General features: G+C 42.2%; 2 protein-coding genes across 2 annotated transcripts in view; one reads left to right on the top strand and one right to left on the bottom strand.

Annotated features, from left to right (window-relative positions):
- LOC116789293 (translation initiation factor IF-2-like) overlaps positions 1-4,437 on the top strand; it is a 42,513-nt gene extending 38,076 nt beyond the window's left edge. The window contains exon 3 of the transcript XR_004357971.1: positions 1,066-4,437. The gene's annotated coding sequence lies outside the window, so the exon portion shown is untranslated. The remainder of the gene's footprint in view (positions 1-1,065) is intronic.
- Positions 4,438-5,371: 934 nt separating this feature from the next.
- XRCC2 (X-ray repair cross complementing 2) lies at positions 5,372-16,439 on the bottom strand. The gene is made up of 3 exons (XM_032692931.1): positions 16,342-16,439; positions 11,925-12,006; positions 5,372-6,271 (listed from the first exon to the last, which is right to left on the bottom strand). The coding sequence occupies exons 1-3, from the start codon at positions 16,378-16,380 to the stop codon at positions 5,556-5,558; spliced, it is 837 nt and encodes a 278-aa protein (XP_032548822.1). The 5' UTR covers positions 16,381-16,439; the 3' UTR covers positions 5,372-5,555.
- Positions 16,440-23,959: the final 7,520 nt, after the last annotated feature.

Raw genomic sequence — 23,959 nt, 5'->3', positions numbered from 1 at the left:
ACGAGACTGTGCAGATAATTTCAGTCAAAATCCTATTTACCCCTTCAAGGGAGATGCCCTGTTCCTTGACCTTTGCCAAGTCACCTTCAAGACCTTGACATCTCTCTGCCACTGCAGGAACCTCATGACCTTGCCAGGCCTCTTTTTGTAGGAATGGCCTAAAATCTTGTCCTTCCTATACTCAAACCCCAAGATTTCTCCTCTTTCCTATCTTCCCCCCAGGGCTAGGAGGTCTTTAGCACAGGCCCAGTGAGATGTACGAGGAAGAAGCCTGGCAAATGGTTTAAATTAACAGCTATAGTGGTTGTGCCAACTCCTGCAGTAGGAGAGTGCCAAGATCCAGAACGTGGCTGCTCACCAGCATTTGGCAAGGCAGTGACATCTTGTCACCGCTATCCCTGAGCACTGAGGCCCACACAGGTAACACCGACCAGTTGGCTGGGGCAGGATGCAAGGCAGGGTGGGAAAGCAGAGGGAAGACTGCCAAACTTCTCCCAGGGAAAGTCACAGCCATGATTCTTCAAAATCATCTGCTCCAATGTGACATTACTCCTGACTGCAAACAGAATCGAGTCTCCGAAGCTGTTTACCAGTTACACTGATGTGGGTTCAATCTTCCCTATCTGGGTAGCCAAGTCTGCACTGGTAAATAAAGAGTGAGTACATAAACTCTTAGCAAAGGAGAAAACCATCCACTTTCAGTAAAGCTTGATCCTGCCACAGAAGGCTGTGAGAGAGCTTTGGAGCTAAGTAGTGACTGTTGGGAGGATGCCTAGAGCTGGAGGGAAAAAAAAACCCCAACATATAAAAAGGAAGGCTGTTTTTACATTTAATTCCTCCTGGGTCCAGAGAAGCAGGGGTTTATATTTTCATTATAAATAAGCTAGAAAGTATCTACATAGTGGAATCCATATTCCCAGTTGGGAAGAACCTGCAGGTCAACTATGGTCAACTTTCCCTTTGAAAGCATTACCATTACAAGTTAGTGAACAGTTCACGGGTCCTTTTGTTGTAGCCACATTATTCACAGCTCAGTGTCACTCTGCTGCCTTCTTTCACCCACAGGGATGCCCAGACCTTTGATTTCAGAGACTGCTGCAGGGCATCAGAGTTCTCCATCCAGAAGATCATGAAGATGCTTCGTACTTATGCTCCTTTCCCTGTCTGAAATTTTTTTCTACTGCCAAAGTCTTCCAAGCCCTTTGAATGTTTCCCCTTTTCTAGGAAACACACAAGTCCTGTGCTACTGTGTAGTTGCTGGAAACATCACAACTGTCTGCAGCTTTTACACAGGTGAGAATTCACTGCAATCTCCTACACGAGTTGAAGTTTGGTGCTGTGGTACAGCTTTCTCCTGAGGTGGGTGTTAAGTTTGGCAAAAGGCTGGCTGATTGCAAAGTGATGTTGTCCATTGACCCAGTATGGTAATTGCACACCAAAAATACATTTGAATAAAGAGGTTCAAGAGACATTTTATTAGAGCAGCCACAGAAAAGTTAAAAGTCATGTTCCTCTGCAGGACACAGTCCAAGCCTTCTATACAGCAGCCATCAAAGTGGTATTTTTTCTGCCTTTGCCCATAACTCTCCAGCAAAAATAAAACTGCAGGTATGTTTCCACAGGAGAACCTTTATCTTCTGCCATTTCCAAACTAAGTGGCTGGAATCAGTTATGCAAGAAAAAGGAAATTTGAATTTTATTTTGCAAGTACAAACTTAAACCAAGCGAACTGTTATTTGTATTTTATTTGCTCTATAAAAGCCTAGGCGTACAAAGAACTTTTTACTGGATATAAAACCCCACATTTTCTTTTCAGGTGTCCATAGGAACACTAGTTTAGCTGAAAATAAATATAAAACCTGCAAAATACCTTAACTTAGTTTTGCTAAGAATTATAAGGATGGGGGTAAAGGGTGGACTAGTTCCTCTTTATTTCAAGCTTGTTGCTTTAATTCCATGTTGCATATGAAACAACAAACAAAAACTCCATGGAATGTAAAAAGTTCCTATGCCTACAAAAGCCTTAACAATACCACACTGAGCTGAAGAACAACGGCACTGACATGAAAGGATTTTCATTTCTAAGAAATACCTGGTTACATCGGAGTTTAGGAATACATGCATTCCATCCCCTTCTGCAGGGCTGATTTCCAGCAGCACAGACCTACAACCCCAAATGAGCTCCCTCCCTGGGAGTCTGAGCTGCAGCAGCACAGGGCACTCCAGGTGAGACAGTGGGATGGAGACGGGGTGGTAACTTGGGTCTGGGTGAAAGAGGAGAATCTGCATTTAATAGCACAGACTAAGTATTATGCTACGTTTAAAATACTGTTCCCAGCTCACAGTGACAAACTGCACTCTCCACTAACCACAATGTTTGTACAAAATTTTGAGAAAATTCTCCATTTAGAAAATGGTAAACTCCCTTTTTCATACTCAGAGTGCCTTGAAGTACAAACAAAATTGCTGCTTCCCAGGTTCTTCATCTCTGCATCTTTCTTAGACTTGTATCCTAAAGGTTCATTTTTCCAAATGGCATAATTTTGGCAGAGGTTGAGGTCAGCGCACTTCCAGATTGCATACTGCCTGTCCCTCCTGTAGTATTACAGGGATATGTAGATGTTTAGCACCTTGAAAACCAGGTTTGCTATTCAGCTAAAACAAATGTGCAGAGCATGAATATTACAATTATCAGAAAATTAAAAAAATCTGTCTGCATTCAAAGTAAAAATAAAACTGGGAAATTTTGAAATTTCCTGAGGTGCTCTTTTTGATCAACTAGAACTTTGGCTTCCATTCAATTTAGGCATGTCTTCTGTAGTACAATGCAAAATACAAACTACATTGTGAATAATATAAAAGCACTTTTTCCAGATGGGAATGCCGGAACATATCTATTGGGTTTTTTTCTCAAGCATATTTTTTAGCAAGTATGATTTTCCGAAGCAGTTAATAATCAGTGGAGCTGTATTCTCAAACAGAAAGAGGGCTGCTTTTTTCCTAGTAGAAATTACATATTTCTATAATTTTCATATTTTAGAGTTCTGTGGTTCTACTTGAACCTTCCTGTTCTTTTTTAGAAAAAATTCAAGAAAGCCCTTTACAATAATTCCTCATGGAAGTGCCTACTCATGGTAAACCATCTAACTCAGGTCCAGTCTAGGCTAAATTGTTGCTGTGTATTTTTTCATGTATTTGTGTACTTGTGCAAGCCTGAATTAAAATACATGTTTTGATGGAAGAGAAAGCACACATGAAACCACAATCTAACAACTCATCAGCTCTGTGGAGATGTTGAAAAGGCAAAGTTCACTCGTGTCACAGTAAAGGAACAGACGGTGTGAAGAAGTCATCAGACGGAAGGTTTGAAATGAAGGGGGGAAAAAAGGAAGTTTTCCTACAGAAAGAATAATTAAACTGAACTCATTGTGAACAGACACAGTGGAACCCAAGAGGGTAAATGAACTATACACAGCTGGGAATCCAGACATACATTCAGCTTGAAAAAGCAGCCTCAGAAGTCAGGAAATTCAAAGGTAGGTGTCTCACAACAAAGTTTTTTAGGCACCTTCCCCAAAAAGATGGATACTCAAAAGAGCTAGATACCTCTTAATATGCATTTTTGTTAGTAATCTGCTCAATCTAAACTATAAAACGTGCTGTGCAACATGACTGAACGAATATCGCTGTGAGAAATATTTCCCCCATGTTTGAGTAATTTGAATTTGTAAGCTAATGTAAGTTTTTGTATTAAATAATGTTCTGTGTGCAATTTTCTTTCTTGTAAAGCACTTTGAAGCTTTCAAAGGGCACTCTAGGTTCATAAATAATATGGTATTCTTTGCCAGAACTGTAGGGCATTTCCCATAAATTCCGAATCTTCTTTGCCAGAATTGCAACATGTTGCATGCCAAATCCTGCACACAAATGTTCTACATGTGGCAAATACATATTGGTAAAGACCAGAGGCATGGCATTCCTGGATTTCTTAGAAAGAGTGGGGGCAGGGAAAGAAGTGGGAAGGAATAACAAGGGAGGGAAGAGAGAAAAAATGTCTGTACATCATTTAAAAAAACAAAAAAACAACAAAAAAACCACACCCCCCCACCCCAAACAACCCATAACCAGCACTTAATTATTTTCAAAAGCTAAACTGTTTGCTGCATGTAGCACAAACTCACAGGTACCCAGAGCTGAGTCTTTAGTTTACCTTCAGTTATGGAAATCAGGCCTCTTTTTCTGAGATGGGTGTAGATTTTTCAAACCCAGATATTTGTATGGGTCAGAACACCCGCAATCCCCTCTCCTCCCAGAACATGCCAATGGTAACAGAGTGGCTACAAACCTGGAGCAGCAGAGTCAGGACTGCCACCACTTCACAGGCTGTGACCATGAATCCTCTTCTTCAGGCAAAGAGGTGGATGCATTTCTTATGCCCACAGCTACAGGGAATAAACCAAGGCCAGTGTTTATAAAGTGAACTCTCGCCTCTCTGCAGCCTCCCCCGTGGACAACCAGGCTCCTGCTGCTGGAGCTTGGAAGAGAAGGCCAAGTGCTGGGTCCTGCACTTTGGCCACAACAACCCCACGCAGCACTACAAGCTGGGGACAGAGTGGCTGGAGAGCAGCCAGGCAGAGAGGGACCTGGGAGTTTGGATTGACAGGAAGCTGAACAGGAGCCAGTGTGTGTCCAGGTGGCCAAGAAGGCCAATGGTATCCTGGCCTGGATCAGGAACAGTGTGGCCAGCAGGTCCAAGGAAGTGATTCTGCCCCTGTACTCAGTGTTGGTGAGGCCACACCTCGAGTGCTGTGTCCAGTTCTGGGCCCCTCAGTTCAGGAAGGATATTGAGGTCCTGGAGCAGGTCCAGAGGAGGGCAACGAGGCTGGGGAAGGGACTCAAGCACAAGTCCTATGAGGAGAGGCTGAGGGAGCTGGGGCTGTTCAGCCTGGAGAAGAGGAGGCTCAGGCGAGACCTCACTCTCTACAACTCCCTGAAAGGAGGTTGTAGCCAGGTGGGGGTTGGTCTCTTTTCCCAGGCAACTATCAGCAAGACAAGAGGGCATGGTCTTAAGCTGTGCCAGGGGAGGTTTAGGTTAGATATTAGAAAGAATTTCTTTACAGACAGGGTGGTCAGACATTGGAATGGGCTGCCCAGGGAAGTAGTGGATTCTCCATCCCTGGAGATTTTTAAACAGAGACTGGATGTGGCACTTAGTGCCATGGTCTAGTAACCACAGTGGTAGTGGATCAAGGGTTGGACTTGATGATCTCGGAGGTCCCTTCCAACCCAACTGATTCTATGATTCTAAAGCACCAAGACCCAGAAATTCAATCAGTGCATTTGGCCACATATCACACAGGTTAGATTACTTAAGGGTACTTGCAGTTTAATGTCTTTGGTTAAGCATGAACAAAAATGTCACTAAATTTTAAGAAAATGGTGACAAAAATTCTTAATCACTCAGCAACAACCAGCTAGTTTTAAAGGTACCAGAAACTACTTAGACCTAATCAGGTGTTAAGCACCAAGAGTTGCTAAACATTTACAAACTGAAGTTAAAACTGAACTCCACATTCTGCAACACTAAATGAACGTTTTACTACCTGGTTTCTTTTGAGGTGGCAAGAAATGACTGTAAAACCATTGCTGCTGCCAGAACTACATTGCTTAGAGAAAAATATCCTGTGGGTTACCATTTGTTGCCACGATTTACAAAGATACGGTCTATAGTCTGTATCAGTTTCATGTGGAAGTTTTAAAGGGAAAAAGCCTTCTGCAGAGTTTGCAGATTTCTGCATAAGTGTCTGTGTTGTTGCAAAGAGGACCAAGTGGTGCTGTCTCACAAGCTTTTCAAGAAAGCTGGCACATTTCCTTAGATTCATCTCCTGCAAGGTAAGACTCTCCCCTCCGTTGCTTCTGTCTATCCAATAAAAAGCTGATATACTGTCTAAAAGCAGAACACAGAGCGAGGGGTGAGCGCAAAACAAGTTTTCTAAAGAGTAGAGAGTGAGCAGTAACTGAGTGCTGCTATTGCAGTTCACAAGGAAAAGCCTTCCCAGGCACTGCTTTATCATTTCCTCCGTCCTTTGTGCCAGCCTGTTCTCCAGAATGGTAACCAGGCGGAGCATGTCGAAGTGATAGTCTGTGTCAATGAACATGACTTCCACTTCCAGCCCTCCTCCCGACTTTGGAATGATGCAGCGGGCTATGAGGTGATAGAGCATTTCCGTTTTTCCTGTTCCTTCTGCACCGTGGAATTCAATGATGTCTCCTGTTCAAAAACAAGGCAGCACGTTGACAGGTAAGAGCACTTACAGCCCAGGGTCACTTTCCAGTGTTTACTGAACCAATACTCGCTATTCCACAGATTGGAACATGCATTTTGGAAAGTCTGACATGCATTAAAAATGTTTAAATCCCGGTTAGCATCTACAAAAAGACATTTCAATTTTCAAGAAAGGCCTCTAAAGTCGAAAAAATGAACTGGGAACAAAGGTTGAAAACCTCTGCCAATAGCACCTAGGACACCAGTATCAGTGAAAGGTTGGCAACTGGATTTCATTGGTATCATCACAGGTCCATGAAAGCAGAGGAGGAAGATGTTATACAGAAGTGGCTAAGAAACCATCTACATTATGCACACACAATCAAGGAATAAATTAAAAAGGACAAGCAAAACATAACAAAATTGATATATCAGAGGTCCAAATCATGTTGGCACATCTATTTTTACAGCACAGCCTGTCCTTCAGCATTTCATGTCTGCTATAAGCTTGTTCAGTACCTGCACATGTCACAAGATACCTACAGGAATCTGTGACTGGTGAAGAGAACACCAGTAGGTTTATTTAGCACTTATATTCTTCTGTGCTGATCATAATATGAAACTGCTTTTTTTTGACAAAGGGGACTCAGAGTCCTTCAACTCCAGGCAACACCTCTGTCTGAAGCAAAGGATCTCTGTTCATAAAAGGATTCAGTCTAATTGCCTCATCCATGTGGGTCAGTAAAATACATATCACATAAATTTAAAATGTTAATTAAAAACAGCATTCCACTTCATTAGGAAACCAGTTCTTTTGTTGGATGTGAATGCAAGATATTTTTAAGTCTTATCCATAGTCTCCTGATGTCTTGAGCCAGAATCTAAAAAACGTTAATTTATTAGTCGCGTTTTATAAATTCTTAATTTTGGGAACTGGATTATTTATTTATGATATTTTGGATTTTAGGCAGAAGGGTAAATACGTGCAGTAAGGAGAATCACACAACTGTAATTGCAGGAAGGTGAGAGATTTCCATGGCCTTGGCAAGTGCAAATGGCATAACAGCTTTTCATAGGGAGATGTGAGAGAAGAGAATTAATTGCAACTTTCCTTAAACGTGTTTGTGCCTGCCTGAGTTAACAGGGGTTTTCAAGTCACTGCTCAACTTCCAGAGGATGTCCTTGTTCACAAGTGTGTATAATGTCAAGATGCAGCTCAGGATGAGGGGCAGAGGGTGGTGGGGAAGAAACCAAGCTCTTACTTCACCCTTTGCAAGCATTAAAAGCAATTTACACCTGATGTGACAAGTCTGCCCAGTTCCGTGGCGCTCACACTGCCCGCCTCTCCATAATGGGATTCCTGCTGCTCCACGACTGCAATTCCATTTCTATGAATTTCTGATACTTCAAAATTTATTAAAAAGCTTGACTGCCTTCCAAACCTTTACTTAGCTGTTCCGAATGGCTCACCCACTTTTGAGATGAAAGACCTTGCTGGGACACAAATCTTCATTTTCTCTTCCTGTCCAGGGGTCAAATGTCCAACTCTGGCACTTGCAGCCAGTGGCTGCTCTGCTGTCACACAGCCTGTGCCAGCGACATAACCACGCCCTGGTAGGGTGAGACAACAGCTTGGAAGAACTCCTCCTAAATGTCCTGGTAGGTCATTCCCTCATATTTCATCTATTGAAATATTTTAGAGCAATTGCGCAAGGCGCCTCTTGTTAAGGTACAAAGTGTATCTTCTGTCTGCCACTGGCTTTGTGCCACCCTGACTGGCATTTCTGAATCCACACCAGTAAGTGAATGGGGCCAAAGTGCAATACAGGTGCCTCACCTGCCTTTACAGCAAAATATGACCTATTTGATTCAAAAAGTTATTCTGGGAAATAAACGCTCCACTTTTTCCATTTGAAGATGCTCTAACAGGATGTCTGTGTGCTACAGAATAACACTGGATGAGATTTTGTTATTGGCAGAACTACCAAACTTATTTAAGTAAAAATTCTAAAAATTGAATGATAAAAATCAGTCTCAGAAGTTTTTGTCGTGGTAGTTTATAAATTTTGACAGCAAGTCAGCCAAGCACCCTTCAAAGTTTGTTCAACATTGCTGAAAAAGATACACAGCTGCACTGTAGTTTGACCAAGACACTGGAGTTACTTTGAAAAGAGTAACAGCTTGGACTGCAAGAAAACCTCAAGAGGGCTGGGGATTTCTGTGCCTTCCTGATTATCCCAGAGGCTGCCCACAAGAAGAACGGGTGCAAAACAGAAGCCATTTATAGCAACGTCTATAAATGTAGGGTTTCATTGAATTAGCAACCAGGCTGTTAGAGTAAGATAAGAGGGGAAATTCATTCCTCTGGATCTGAGAGGACAAACCATGACACAGCAGAGGAGGAAGTGAGGCCAGCAATGTTTTCAAGAAGCCTTTGACACCCTCACAATAGGTCACAGAAGAAACTGAGTGATCAATGCTAGCATGAGCCATTAACGTCAAAATAACTTTGAAAGGAGAATTAGTAAAAAGACACTGTCACAGGATGAGAACAGGCTGAGAGGGAGAGTAGGAACAGACACTTTAAACATGGAAGAAGGTCAATGGGAATTTTTTCTATTAGAACAGGTGTTGGCAGACGTTAAACATATCAGTAGAGGAACGTTCCATTAGCTTGGCAAAACATGTAGAAGACAAACTAATTGGGTTAATAAAGACTTAAGTTTGCGAAGACTTAACAGATGGAGATGGATAAGCAGAGTGATTTCATAGGAAATTCAGCAGTGATGAATTCAAGAAGTAGATTTTAAGGAGTCACCCAACACATTGCTTGGCTCATGGTAGCTTGAACTGGCCCACGATGGACAGACTAAAGAGAACAATAGTCCACTGCTATGAACCAGTGTGCAGGATAAGCTAAGTGATGCTGCATAAATGTAAATATTTACACAACACTAATATATTTTTAACTGAAACTTTGCGCTCAGTCCTGGTCATAATTCAGTGTTATCTTTTGAATGAGAGGAGCCTTGTTTCTGTCTGTAATCATTCCACTAGCAAATGCTGGCTAAACTATTTTCTGACACCGCAGTTCCAAACAGGCTGTTGGAATACTCAGCAACAACTCTGTGGATTTCACATCATCCAATACCTTGAAGTTACTGGACTGGTGATTTACAACAGTGTGCAGAAGCTGTCGCTAATATTTATACCATTTATAAGCGAAGTAGAAGGGCCCAATATTTATTCCAAGTTAATGTTGGGTGTCATGCTATTGCTGAACATCAGAGCTTTACAATGACACCCACACCTTCATGCCACAGGCACAGGGGAAATATGACTGGCAATAGGGGAAGATTATTTAAAGCTTGTGTCACTTTTGCTCCATTCCAGAAGAGCTTAAATGGTATGTAATTAATGTGCTTATGTGTTCTTAAATATGCAAGTCCATCATAATTAGAAGCAGTACCTATATTACCTGTCCCTATTTTATAGTACTCTGACATGCACGTAAGGAACACTTAACTACAATGTAACGTTTGGTAGTTTATTGAAATTTCATGTATGTGTTTGTTTTAAATACCATCAAGAAAAATAAAATTTAGGTCCTTGCATTACTTTAATCACAGTATTTTAGATTAAGAGCTGTTCAGTACAGACTTCATGGGCAATCTATCACAGCATGCCGGTGACCCACTAAAAGTCAAGTTCATGACAAATGGAGAGGAAGGTCTTCAGCAGGGATTTAGGACTGAATAATGAGAACACACATCAAAACAACACATGGGCTCAAATGAATACCGTGGTATTAAAAGACAAAGCAAAAACGTAATAGAAGGTGAAGTCAATTTATGTATATACAGCTAAAAATCTGTGCTAATATGTTAGGCAGCTTCATTGATGTCAGCCAAAAAGCATGGCAAATTATGGGTAATAATTGATGCCATTTATTCAACGCAGAAGAAAAATACAAGTGCTTCAAAAGCTCAGTAACTGTTGGCACAGAGAAAGCAGTGATGAATTTTATAAGGTTTCCAGCCATCTTAGAACTGAGGTTCTGGAACAGTCTTTGGACAGACATGAACAACCTACTTAACTTTAAGAGCAAAGCAAATAATTTGACATGAAATTATGTAATGCTGTGGACTTCAGGCAATTACTAACCCTCAAGAAGGCTTCTTAAAGTCTGTTCAACCAGAACATGGCCAGTTTAGTCTCAAACATCTGTTTCTTGTGTGTAAAGTTGACTAGAAAAAATCTCAGACTAAAATATCAGCATTTTCTTTTAGTGTACTTTTTTAAAACATAAAGATCTCGTCTTTTAAAATAATTAAGAATTTGAGAGCCTTGTGAAGCATATACCAATTTCCTTACTGTTTCTTAATTCTTCTTGTGGATAACAAAGAGCTTCAGAATTGAGAGTATTTAAATATTCTTCTGTGCTCTGCTTGCACTGGTTTACCAGTATTTCTCTGCCCTTTACCTTTGTTATGTCACATTTGAAACTTTTGGGGCAGGAATCATATACTGCTAAACCCCATAGGTATTCTCAAGTGCTGCAAAACAACACAGGAATGGTCTCACAGTGACTGTGTTTGTAGACTAAGCATCATCTCTCCTCCAAATATACTGATTCTTTTTATTGCTTTTTCTGCTATTTCTTCTGAACCTTCTACATTTGAAGGAATTCAAATTGCAGACAAGTGTGCTGATAACCACTGCAGCCACACACTTGCCATATGAAATCCACTCATTCATACATTCATTCCACAACAGTAGTACCTCGCCCACAAGATCCTTGTATTTTGCCATTCATGTGCCTTTTTTCCTACATATTTCTAATTTTGTGTAATCCGAGTTGTCTCTTCCATTGTGAAATTCAAGAAATTTCACACAATCTGGAAAACCAATCTGACTTCCTGAATAGTGTGTTAATTTCTATTTAGCTCATAAAAACATCCAATTTTGACCTTAAAACTTCTTCCTAGAAGTACTTGTAGTACTGGTGTCATTGGGAGGTTGCTTGATTTCTCCAGTTTGAAATTCTCCATGAGCCACGGTGATCCAAACATTGCCTGTGAACTCATTCAGCTGATTAGTGCCCATGTCCACAATGGAATTGTTTCAAAAGTTCCATCTAAGTATAATTAGGATTTTTCAGGCCACAACTGAATGGCTTGATGACTTGGCTTTATTGAAAAGTACTGTTTGCTCATGCCCCTTATCCTAAATTTTCCAGACCACTCTATATCACTGAACTCTTTGCTATTTACTGAACCTCATGTTCTTTGCAAATGTCTGCAGTTATGACTTTGTGGTGGCTGTTTAGACCACTGACTAAAAAAAACTAAGAGGTTTAATGACAGACTCTACAACAAAATGGTGTAAAACTACTAAAAACTGACCAATGTGCTTGGTACTTACTCACCTACACCTCTGTTTTCATATGCATGAAGCAGATTTTAAAGTCCACTTAATAATGTTTGGAATGGTGACTTTGCATCATTCCATTTTATTTAGTTTGCATAGAAATACATCAACAACTAAAATTCTGATCCAGGGCAAAATCATCTACTTGTAAGATTATGTCTGTCACATTGCCCTGAGAATACTTTTACACGGACATTTTTCCATAAATGGGATAAAGACACATTTTTACCATGAACAGGAGATCCTTCCTCAGCAAACAGATAAGGTTCAAGATTCTTCAGAGAGCTTCTGCCCTCGAGTCGCGCAAGCAGCTTTTAAAGACAAGACAGAGAGACACACTGTTAACTCAAAATAGTGGACCTAAGGAATAAACCCTAAATCTGACAGTTTTCCATGACAGCCCTATCAAAAGATTAGCCTGATTCTGAAAATGTTTTTAAAAATACACATGGAAACATATAGTCTGGACTACAGGCGGTTCCATCCTCACAAACAATGAGCACATGGATTCAATGGCAATGAGGAGTGGATATATTAGGGGAAATAAAAGCTTAAAAAGAAAAGCTGCACAGGTAGATTAGCAAGAGGGACTGCCTCTGGTACACAGCAGTGCTGCCACTGGGAAGAACAAAGGGAAAGAAGATCATTTGTAACAACCACCACCTTCACAAAAAACTACTGGTTGAGAGGTGAAACCTTACCCATCATCAATCTCCTGAGTCAGTCCCTTTGAGTATTTTTAAGTAAAACCATGTGCATTTCACCTGAAAAGTTACACAGGACTCCTCTGGGCTACAATCCTATTATATCATAGTTACTTGTTCAAACAGAGTATGGATTAAGAATGATCAAAAGTAATTAGTCACCAGTGGCTCTGCAAGAACCTTTCTAAAGCAAGCTTGAATTTGTAAAGCATGTTCTCCAAAGCCCCTTGTAAAGCAAGACCATTGTAAAACAAATTAGCTCAAAGTTCATGGACAGTTTCTTAAATTGAGAGGTATTTGCATAGCAAGTAGACAGGTATTCACATAACCTGTGTTATTAGTAATTCTGGCACACTGCATAAACCAAGAATTAACATTTCCCCCAGTACCAGAGCTGTTATTCCCTACATGTATTCCCCACACATGAGAAAGGACACTATTGGGACACTCAGTGTCACCAGAGCATGTACCCTGGTGCCAAATACTTCATTCTCCAGCACACCCAGCTGTCATTTAACGATCTGAACAAAACAAATCCTGTTCAGCTTTATCCCATCCTCCTCAAGACCAAACCAGCAGTAAGCACATACCTTTAAACTGCCTTCTCTTGCTTTCCTCTATGCCACATCCACAAGCAACATTTGCTCTGAATTGTCTTAACAGTTCTTTAAAGAGTTGTGTTTGCCTTTCATAGTAGAATAAAACTCCATTAAATGCCCCTGAATTTACTTCAAGTGGTCACAACGGGAATCTAAGTGTGATGTTTTCATTGACATTTGAACAGTCCCTTCCATTAACAAAATGTCAGTGTGTTTGCCTTGGCCTGTTCACACCTATCCAGGAGAGTTTTCTGACTCGTCCACTGAAGGGCCAGAAAAACACTTGAATTGACCTTGCTCTGGATCTGTGGATCCTCCCATTACATTTCACATATTTGTGCAGCGCAGAAAACATGGTGAGCTCTGGAGTATTTTGGAAACCAATAGGGTTCTGTGACCCAGACAAAGGAAAAATCCAAAGAGACATATGTACACGGGAATACAGGAATGTTTCTTGGGACACATAAATCAGGAGATCTCAACTACCAAGAAAGACCCTACATGTGCAGCTCTTCTGTGCAAGCAGCTGCCAGTGCCTGGCCCTGGCCCCTGGCGAGAAGGGCTGGGAATTCACCCCCTCATCCAGCAGTGGGAGTTGAGAGAAAGAGGAAAACCACCACAGGCTGCTGCTTGCTGATGCTCTTTGCTTCTTAGCAGAGGAAGCACCTCTCCAGCACTCTGGGATAACAGGGGGCTGGATCAAGGGCACTGCTGGGTCCAGGAGTCACAACTATCGCTGGGCTAAACACATTTCTGCAGCCTCCTGCTCCTAAATTTATTTCTACGTTAACAAATACATCCTCTGCAGTTTATTTCTTCTGAAACAATGAGCCCATGTCTCCTCTTAGACTGTTACCTCTTTAAGCTTACTGCCAGAGCTTTGGAAACACATGGTAGATTGATGGGCATCATTTCAATACGAATCTGCAGTTATTTAAATGACAAGTTTATATATTAATTTTAAATAACTACAGGTGCTTACTCTGAGCACTGCTCATGTAGGTAATTTATGGTAATTTGCTGATGATAGTGCACCTGTGTTTTTATCAAACTTGTATTTACTTCCGAGATCTGAAGCAGAATCTCCAAAGGCACTTGCCTCATTAATGTCGTGCTGGGAGCAACGGGGTTCCTGGCAGAAACAGGAACAATTTTCCTTCAACTCTCACAAAGGTTTGTCCACACCAGAGCAGAAGTGACGGAGGCAAAGCTGAGATGAGGCACCAGAGAGGCAATCCCTCACCTTTGCCCCCATTCCAGGCAGGGACAGCACGGGGCTTTCCAAATCGGCAAAAGCCACCTTGGCTCTGTTCCAGGGCAGCATTTCCATTTCGCCTCCCCACATATTCACGTGTAAAATGAGGAGGAGGAGAAATCTACAGGATTTAAAGGTTAATTTGGAGGGCGAACATGAGGTGTCCCAGGCTTTGCCACAGACACTGTACAGCACACAGCACTGCAGAAGAGAGTTTTGAGTTGGAAGAGCTTGGGAAAAAAAACCCCAAGACAATATCAATTACGTATTACAGATTTCAGATTCCATAATCTAACTGTAGATGCTCATTTATTCTTTCATAAGCCTCTTTTCATCTTCTTTTACACAGAACACCACCTCTTAGCAACCTGCTAGTGGTAGGTCTTCACTCCTAGGTGTTCTTCAAATGTAATTATGCCAGCAAGAAACTGCACATCTGTGCAGTCACGTGTAGAAAACAAGTTATACAGAAGAGTCAGACACCAGCTAGGTTAAATTTCATTAATGACAAGGCTGATGGGACTCAAATATTTCAACTATGCCCTTTATAATTTATCAAATTTTTAATAAACAAATATGCATATGGACAGTCCCACTGACTAATACATGATGTGCTTATACTTTATTGGTTTCAACAGAGCTATGCATAAATGGAAGCACACATGTAGGTCTTGTCAGGAATGAGAGATTACTTCATTAAAATGTTAAAGAAATTCAAATTAAATACTCCAGCTCTGTTAGAGGCTGTGAGCTAACCTACAGGCTGTTTACACATACAAACCTATCTTGAGTACGAGACAAAACTTAATTTTCAACCACTATAACCACTCTGACTGAGCTTTTGTAAACTTTGGGCATGAAGACATATGCAAGCAATTTATCATTAATTTTACTGTGATACACCAAAGGTGTTTTGTGAGAAGTTCTAATTTGTCATATTAATTATATTGAATAATAAGAGTACAAGACCGTTGTCCCAGGATAACCTGATCTTATATGCAGGAGGCTATTTGAGGAAGTATTGTTTTAAATTAAGTGTTTTCTGTTTCAAGGGCTTTTACCATTTTTTTTCTGGACCGTGTATTCATACATTAACCATTCTTAACACATTGGTTATCAGCTCCTCCCTTGGTCCAGGCTGGCTATCCATCCATTGCAGCCAGTTGATGCCACGTGCATTCCCTGCTGGCACCACTCACACAGATAAATAAATGCATTCACCCCCTTGGACATAGCACAACTCATGTCCTTTATTCATGTCCATTTGCTGATAGTGGGCATCTGGTACTTTTTTTTTTTTTTTTTAAGTGTCAAAAAGGCTTAAGAGCCACTGAAAAAACATGGAGCTTTATCAAGAAATAAATATCACCACACATTTCTACGTTTCTATATGAACTATTCGACGTATTCCTATAGCTACACACAACTCTCCAAGCAATTAAGTTGATGGCAAGTGGAAGTTTCTAACAAATACGCCATCCAGCAGAGGAAAAAACCCCAAACCAAACCAAAACCAAAGGCAACAAACCCCCAAACTCAAACCCTTTTTCTCCTAAGAGCAGGAAAGCAATTCCACCTTCCGTACCCTTTACTTATAGAATCATAGAATCGTTAAAGCTAGAAGAGACCTTCAAGATCACCAAGTCCAAACGTTTAAAACCAAACCTTCCCCAAAGCCCTTCCTCCTTAGGCACCCACTTCAACTCTTGGGATGGGAGAGCGAAGGGAACATTTGTAAAGAATTCCCGAGACACCCGACCCGCCTGCCCCGGCGCAAGCAGCGCCCGTGGAGAGCCGCCCACCCGCATCCCCACACACAGGCAGGACAGGGACGCCCGAGACCCTGATCCCGCCTGGAGCCGCTGCCACCCACGGAAACCCTCCAGGGAGCCCTCCAGGCGGCTGAACCCTCCCCCCGCTCCTTCCCGCACACCCCGGCCCCTCGGGAGGCTCCGCGGGCGCTCCCCCAAGGGCGCTGTGGAGAGCGCCCGGCGCTTCCCCCTCCCCCGGCTGCGGCCTCGCCCGGCCCTCCCTGCCCGGGCCCCGCGGCTGAGGGGGGCCGGGGCGGGGGCGAGGGCAGCGCCTCACCTGCGTGCCCGACTCCGCCCTGCGGGGCGCGTCACCCATGGCGGGCTCAGGGGCCGCCGGTCCCGATCCCGCTCCCGATCCCGCCGCCCCGTAGCGCCCCCGCCCGGCCGCCCCGTCTGCGCCTGCGCGGCTCGGCCCCCCGGGAGCGCGGGGTGGAGCCCGCGGGCTGAGGAGCCGCGGGTTCGAGTCCTGCCCCGGGCTCCACTGGCGGCCACCCGCCCGCCCATCCTACGTGGCTTGGGATTCCTTGGCTACCGCAGGGAGAATCACAGAATCAATTATGTGTGAACAGACCTCTGAGACCATCGAGGCCAACCTATGACTGAAAAACACCATGTCAGCTAGACCATGTGGCACTCAGTGCCATGTCCAGTCTGTCCTTAAATACCTCCAGGGATGGCGACCCCACTACCTCCCTGGGTAGCCCATTCCTATGTCTAATCACCTTTCTGTGAAGAAATTCCTCCTAATGTCCAACCTAAACCTCCCCTGGTGCAACTTAAGACCATGTCCTCTCGTCCTGTCACTGGCTGCCCGAGAGAAGAGGCTGACCTGCACATCATTGCAGCTGTTTATTTATTTTAAGGACCCATCTTTTTATAGGTTTTTGTGGGTTTTTTTCCTGCTCCTGATGAAATGGGGCAGGTGGCTGGGTTGGTGTGACTCAGGGGATGCTCCTCTGTGACACTGGGGTAGCCGTGACTCAAGGGAAGCTCATTCACGTGGCCGCAATTAAACTCTTAATGCCTTGGAATCTTTGCCAAAGCCAGCTATCAATTATGGCTTAAATTAAAAGGGATGTTTTAAATATTTCCCTGTAATGAACCGGGCTTGTATGGTGCGTGACACCCTGGGGCAGGAGCTGATGTCCAGCGAGTCCCTCATGTCAGCTCTGTGCTCGTGGCTGGCAGCAGGACCTGCTGCCCCTGAGGACGACGACCTGTCTGCTGATGTTGTGCCACCTGGGGAGGCAAGAGGGATGGGCACAGGGAGAAGCATGGGAGAACCAGTTTGTGTTTTCCATAGGCTAAGTGCAAAACCAGCAGGATAAGAATAGCAGCTCCCAGTATCTGCATATCAAAGAGCTGTGAAGATATGATCTCTCTGGGTCTACAGAGGTTATCAGTGATACTGCACGTCCTTACAGTTACAAGGAGAAACTGCTGGTGGAGTTCTCTGTTCTTTCAAAGAAATCACGTTTGCCTATATGAAAGAGTTTCTACTGGCTTGGTCCCGAATGCACCACAATCAGAAAATCTAACCTCAGATGCATGGTGTCATCTTTGTTTACTCTTTCAACCCTTTTTCAGCCCAAAATTCACAGCTCCAATTGATAACATCCTTTTGTTGCCATCTGACTAACTCAGGTTTCAGATGAATGCTTCCAGCCAGATTTAATCCAAGTCAAAGCTCTACTTTAGAAGTCCAGTCCTAATTCTGCTCATTACAGTACAGAAGGGAGATGGTCTCTCTGCACAGCTGTAGTAACCTTTCTTCTTTTCTGTGTATGGACACACATGCCAAATTATCAAGAGCATGGAAGGTGGTTCTCTAGTGATATAGACTTGGATGGCTACACGGAGGGGACACATGGCACAAAAATGGAACTGCAATACTTTTGGTTTAATTGTACTGAAGGACACACAACTTTAAGAGCTGCATGTCTGACTATTCTTACAGCACCTCAGTGGTCTGGGCCACAGGAAGACTTCAAAAGACTTGTTAATTAGTAGTGATTGCCCTTGAAGCTGACTGATGAGTGACCTAGCCCAAGGACAGAGTGGACTCGCTGTGACTTACAACAAAGGCACTACTCACTGCATCAACTACATGGTTTGGGTTTTTTTTGATAATTATAGGTTCTTGGTTGTTCTTCTCTAATTAAAGACATTGCACTAATTTTTTAAAAGTGATTGCTACTTGAATTTAGGGCTGTAAAATATACAGCACAGATAAATGCCAGTTGACTGAAGTCCACTCCTACCTCATTACTTACTACTGTGAGTATCCCAGTAGGGTTCTATGGAAGCTCTTCTACTGCATGGGTGAACACAGTTTTGGTATTACAGTTTAATGCAAGATGAAGTGTCACAGTTCAATGGAGATCAACCAACATTCAACAGAGAGAGGGTAAAAGCATTGAATTCACCTGAGCAGTAAAAAAAAAAAAAAGTATATTTAATTGCTTGAAATAGTTAGTAATGTGTTAATCAAATATACTGGTCACCTTGATAGGTAGATTGCACATCAGCAGTCAGCACTGCTGGCATCTTACCACATTTTGTGGTAATATAAAATTTGATTTTTTATCAAAGCTGTCTATGTATTTCTCATTTTTCACCTTTGTTGCTGTTGTTTATTTTCCTCACTGCACAGTAAACTTCTGCATTGATCTTGCTCCTTTGGAGAAAAACAGTAACATGGGTAAGGAGGAAAACTATTGGTTTCAGCAGAGCCAGGATTTTAATTGTAACCCTCTATTTTTGTGGGTTTGTGGTGGGCTTATCTATCTATCTATCTATCATCTATTTATTTAATTCTGATTAATTATTTCATATTTTTCTGTAGTATTTCTCATCTAGGAGTACAGAATCCCACCTACTCCTTACTCTTCCTTCTTAAATAGCAGAAGCCTCCTTAAGTAGCTCATAGTACCCAGGGTCTCTATGCCCCAGCACACCTGTTTCTACAGGCAGAAAATTAGTCTTCCTTTGTTTGGCATGTGGGGAGCCTGAGGGTGCCCCTTGAGCCACAGGCACTGCTCATGTAGCAATTCAGCAGCAAGAGCAAGGACTTTTCTAATAGCAGAAAGATCAGACTCTAGGGGTAAGCATTTCTGTCTTTATGAAATGTGTATTCTGGAGAAAATTCCTCTTTCCTGACCTTGATTTTGAACATTTCCCACACTGTATTTTCCACTGCATGTGTTTAAGACCTTCATCATAGGGAGAGAAAATGACAGTGCAAGAGAAGAGGATATTTAAAGTGGAATTGCAGCCCTGGGAAAAATTATTTTTGATATTTTTTCATTATTATTATTTGCTCATTCATACATTCACTATTGCTGATTTCAGCCAACAGAAGGAAACTGGGCTGGGTTCTGGGGAAGGAAAGACTAGCCCAGGTGCCCCGGGGCTGCAGAGAGCTGAGTCTACTGTTTATATAAACACTTAATTTCTTTTTAAGATGCAAAGTCCTAAATTTAAATTGCCAGTTGGTCTACAATAGTCTAAAGCATTACACTATTAGACTTTAGACTTCCAGTCTAAAGAACTAACACCCTGTCTTGGAACTGAGGCCTGAGGTAAGACCTTAAACGAAAGGGAAAAAGCATGAAAATACCCAATGTGGTGACAAGAAAGATTGTGTGAAGATGTTTACAAAAAAACACACCCAACTCATCAAACTTTTATATTTAATTAACAGCTAATTTAGAAACTGGGAGGTCAATGTTTCCTCCTTTAAGTATTTTTCTCCAGCCGCAGAGAATTTGCTCCAACATAAGCTTCATCATTTTGAGCGTATTGTCACTTAATGTTCCCTCACAAGATTTGTGTGGGTGACATTCCTGCACAAACGAGCTCCAAACAGATCTTCCAGCTTGAAAACAGTTTGTCTCTGTTTGTATAGTTGAATTAAACTCTTTCAGTAAAGTCAGTTGTCATTTTTCTAATTAACCTCTAGACTCTTAAATACCTGCGCTTCAAAGGTGAGGAACCAACTCTCCCAAAAGTCATTAAACAGAAGAATCACTCCAAGAAATAAAACAGAGAGGCCTCATTTTCTAGTTGAGTCTTATCTACTCCTTTGTGTAGTAATGCTCAAACCTCAAAAGCTTTACCAGCTAAAGACCATCTCAAAGTTATGACCAGACCTCACAAAGAATTAATAATAATAATAATAATAGCAGTAGTGGTAGTAAGACTTAAGGTAGATGTTGAATCTCCATGTAGTGAACAGTCCATCAGATTATTTGCAAACTCTCTGTTGTGTGACTCCTCCAGTTTCACGTAGCAGATTTTGGTCCCGCTGTTCCAAGTTTCTTTCAGTGAATGAAGTGATCTGTCACTGGGTTTTATTAGATTTTTTTTTTAGAGCAGATGGCTGATTCTTTTTACCTGGAGAGCTGCCACTTTCTTTAGATACATCTCAGCTTTTATGGTAGTCTAATTTACCTGTTTATTTGCGAAATAAGTAACTTAAATTACAACAGGGTTATAATTTCACTGACCTCAGAAAAAGGTGATGGGTTTGCTACATAAATTTCCTGCATTTTGCTGGAAAAAAAAACAGAAACAGAAAAGAATTTCATCCTTTGGTAGCTGGACTGCTAGCCATGAAAAGGCAAGTCCAGGTCTTCATTCAGTTCTGGCATCTATGATCATAGAATCGTAGCATGGTTTGGATTGCAAAGGACTCTAAAGTTCACCTAGTTCCAATTCCTTTGCCATGGCCAGGGACACCTTCCACTGGACCAGGTTGCTCAAAGCCCCATCCAGACTGGCCTTGAACAGAGTTTCATAGCCAGTTGCTGAATATTCCATTTTACATTTCAGCTTGCAGATTTACATCAGAAATAAACTTGCTCTGTGGAGCCATTCACCTGAATTTATGTCTAGATTTCTTATTTCTGCAGCTTGCCTTCCATCAGCTTGTACTCTGAGCTGGAATTACCCCTTGTTTGTTTGTACCAGGTTCTTTTCCTGCTGCTTTTTCTGTCCTATCTGAATAATTCTGCACTGGCTTACTGAGAAGTAGCCAGGTATCCCTTACTCTGACATTAATCACACAGATAAGGACTGGTTTTGTATTAGTGACCTGGCCAGGGGTATCTTCTTGCTCATGTTTGGGCACAGTGTAAGGTTAGCAATAAATAAGCAAAGGCTTAACAGAGAGGAACACATGATTTGTAAAGCCACCTTCACAGCCAGCTGTGACTACAGATGAAGTTTTGTTTTGAGCACTTGAGCTCTGACCTGCAGCTCGTGGAGGGAGAGACCTTGTGTTTTGCCTCGTGAGCTTCCATCGCTGCTTGTACCACACTGACAGGAATAATGCAAATTTTGCCTTACTCAACATGCTTGTGAAAATGTTCTCCACCTTCTACAGTGCTGTTCAATGAAATATAAATGATCTTTCTAACGTTGCCCTTTGTTTGAGTGTTGACGCCCTTACAAGCCCCAGGTTTTACAAAGAATCCATGCAGGCAGTATGACCTTGCTGAAACATTCACACAAATCCTAGGGCTGTCAATAGGAGTGAATTAGTATTTTAATTAATTAGCTATGTGTGCCACCCTGGGCACGTTGCTAAAAGGTACATCCAGGCAGTTGGCACTGAGTTCAAGCTGACTGGTTTTCCTTGGCGAAAGCAAACTGGAATTTGCCCCTGTGGTACACAGAACTAATGGTACAGCTCAAGTGTGCATTTCTAACACTAAATGTTACTTCTAACAGAAGAATAACTGTATAATCCAGGCCATTTCTTTTTTTTTTTTTTTTTAACTGACTAGGGAATCCCCATTTTCTCCTTTTTACACAAATTTAGCATTAAAGTTTCTGTTTTCTGTAATCCCCACAGACCTCCTGTCAGCGTGGAATATACATCTATTTCTTTTCTTTTTGATCTTAACACTTGTAAGTAATAAATAATTGATTGCCCAAGGAATTCTGGGAATATATTCAGCCTTAAATTGAGCACTAAACTATTTGCAAATGTGCTTAGGCACCAGCCCAAAAGATACATCAAAAGAATGTCAATGGATATTGGGAAGTGAAGTGCCATCATATGTTAGAATTAGGAAGCATAAAATATAAGTAGAGAGATAACAGCTGTCAGATCTGCTACCAGTAGTAATAGAAAAGGGTATGTTTTTATAGAAGGCTGTAAGCTGATGTTCAAGCTAGACCACACTTTCACCTCAGTAATGACACTCCAGACCTTATTCAGGGAATGCCTTGGCTTTGACTGTTGTCTTAAAACTGGCCCTTGACAGTGCACCCACCCTGGAGAGACCTACAACTGAGCTTGAATGGTCTGTGAGATCTCTCTGTTAGAAAGAACTGGGGTAAATTGACTGCAGTGACTGTCCATCTTTGGTACTGAAGACAGACTTTCTGTGGCAGTCTGATTTTACCATGGCTCCAAGCCATGACATAAGGTTGGTCAGGAAAGCTGTAGTCTGTGCTGCTGTGAGTAAACTGTTTGTAGGGTCTGAGGTAACCTGACTACACCTGCACTGCTGTGCATGCAACAGTCATACCCCAATATCTGGATATCTGTGTATAAATGTCAGTATTGTATGATGTTGGCCTTGCCCCTGCCACTAAAACTCGAGTCTGCTCTTCCTGGAGCACATCCTCTGGGAATCCAGTTACAAACACACAAACAACAAGATGGTAATGGCAAGGAAGAGGGAGGATGAATTTATTTTCTGATGGTAAATTGTACTTGACCAACCTGGTTGCTTTTTATGGTGAAATGGCTGGCTAAACAGATGAGAGTGATGGATGTAATACATCTTCTCCTCAGTAAGGATTTTGACACCATAGCATTCTTATCTGGAAGATGAGGAAGTACAGCTTGGATGAATAGACTGTTAGATAGGCTGAAAACTGCCTGGACCACAGGGTTTGAAGAACAGTTACCAGCGGTCTGAAACTCAGTAGTTGTGTACCCCAGGATCGGTACTGGGGCTGCTGGTGTTCAGCGTTTTCATTGTGATCAGTGAGAATGCAAACTCCAAAAACTTGTGCGTGGTGCTAAATTAGGGGAAATGATTAGCACCCTGAACAACAAAGCTTCAGTCCAGACAGATCCTAAAACTCTTGTGGATTGGAGCTTAAGACATTCTGTATCATGTTTGAACGTTCGTACCTGGAGCAGAATAACCTCATGCAGCAACACAGACCGGGAACTTACTGTGACAACCAGAAACTGAGGGCAAATGTGAGGGCAAGGGCCAAAGTTTGCATCTTGGGAGATTCACACTGGACATTAGGAAAATTTCTCCAGTAGAAGGACAGTACAACATGGGAATACATTATATACCTATTATAGAAGAGTTGTACAAATCTCGGTACTTGAAGGTTTTCAAGACTCATCCAAATAAAGTCATGGCTGATTTGATTTATAGTTGGTGACAGTCTGTCTTTGAGTGGGAGGTTGGTTCAGATGGCCTTCAGGAGCTTATTCCTGTTTCTCTGATTCTGCAATCCTTGTTTCCACACTGCAGCTAGAAGAGTGACAAGTGAGTTTGCCTGTGACCTCCCCACGTCTGTTAGGTTTTCCTTGCTTAGAAGTTTCTTGGAAGTTCCAGTCTGTGCAAACTGGACATCTGTGACCACAGGTGTAGATCAAAGATGGCTTTGCAATGACTTTGTCTGAGGTCTTTCTGTCTTCTGGTACTATGGAAAGCTGCATACTCCATGAGGGATGTTACATCAGGCTCGGAGATTCTCCTGTGTAACGCAACTTGCAGTAACTGCTATGAAGTTGCACACGTGGAGTGTTGCAAAGAGAACCTGCTGCACCCGTGTTGTCTGGCATGCTGGTGGTTCTCCTGTCATGATGATGGAAGACGGTCACAGGAGCAACACAGAATTGAGTCAGTCAACAG

The sequence above is a fragment of the Chiroxiphia lanceolata genome, chromosome 1 (assembly GCF_009829145.1).
Source record: "Chiroxiphia lanceolata isolate bChiLan1 chromosome 1, bChiLan1.pri, whole genome shotgun sequence".
NCBI lineage: Eukaryota > Metazoa > Chordata > Aves > Passeriformes > Pipridae > Chiroxiphia > Chiroxiphia lanceolata.
Note: the sequence above shows the minus strand (reverse complement) of the source record. Positions and strands in the feature narration are given on the sequence as shown.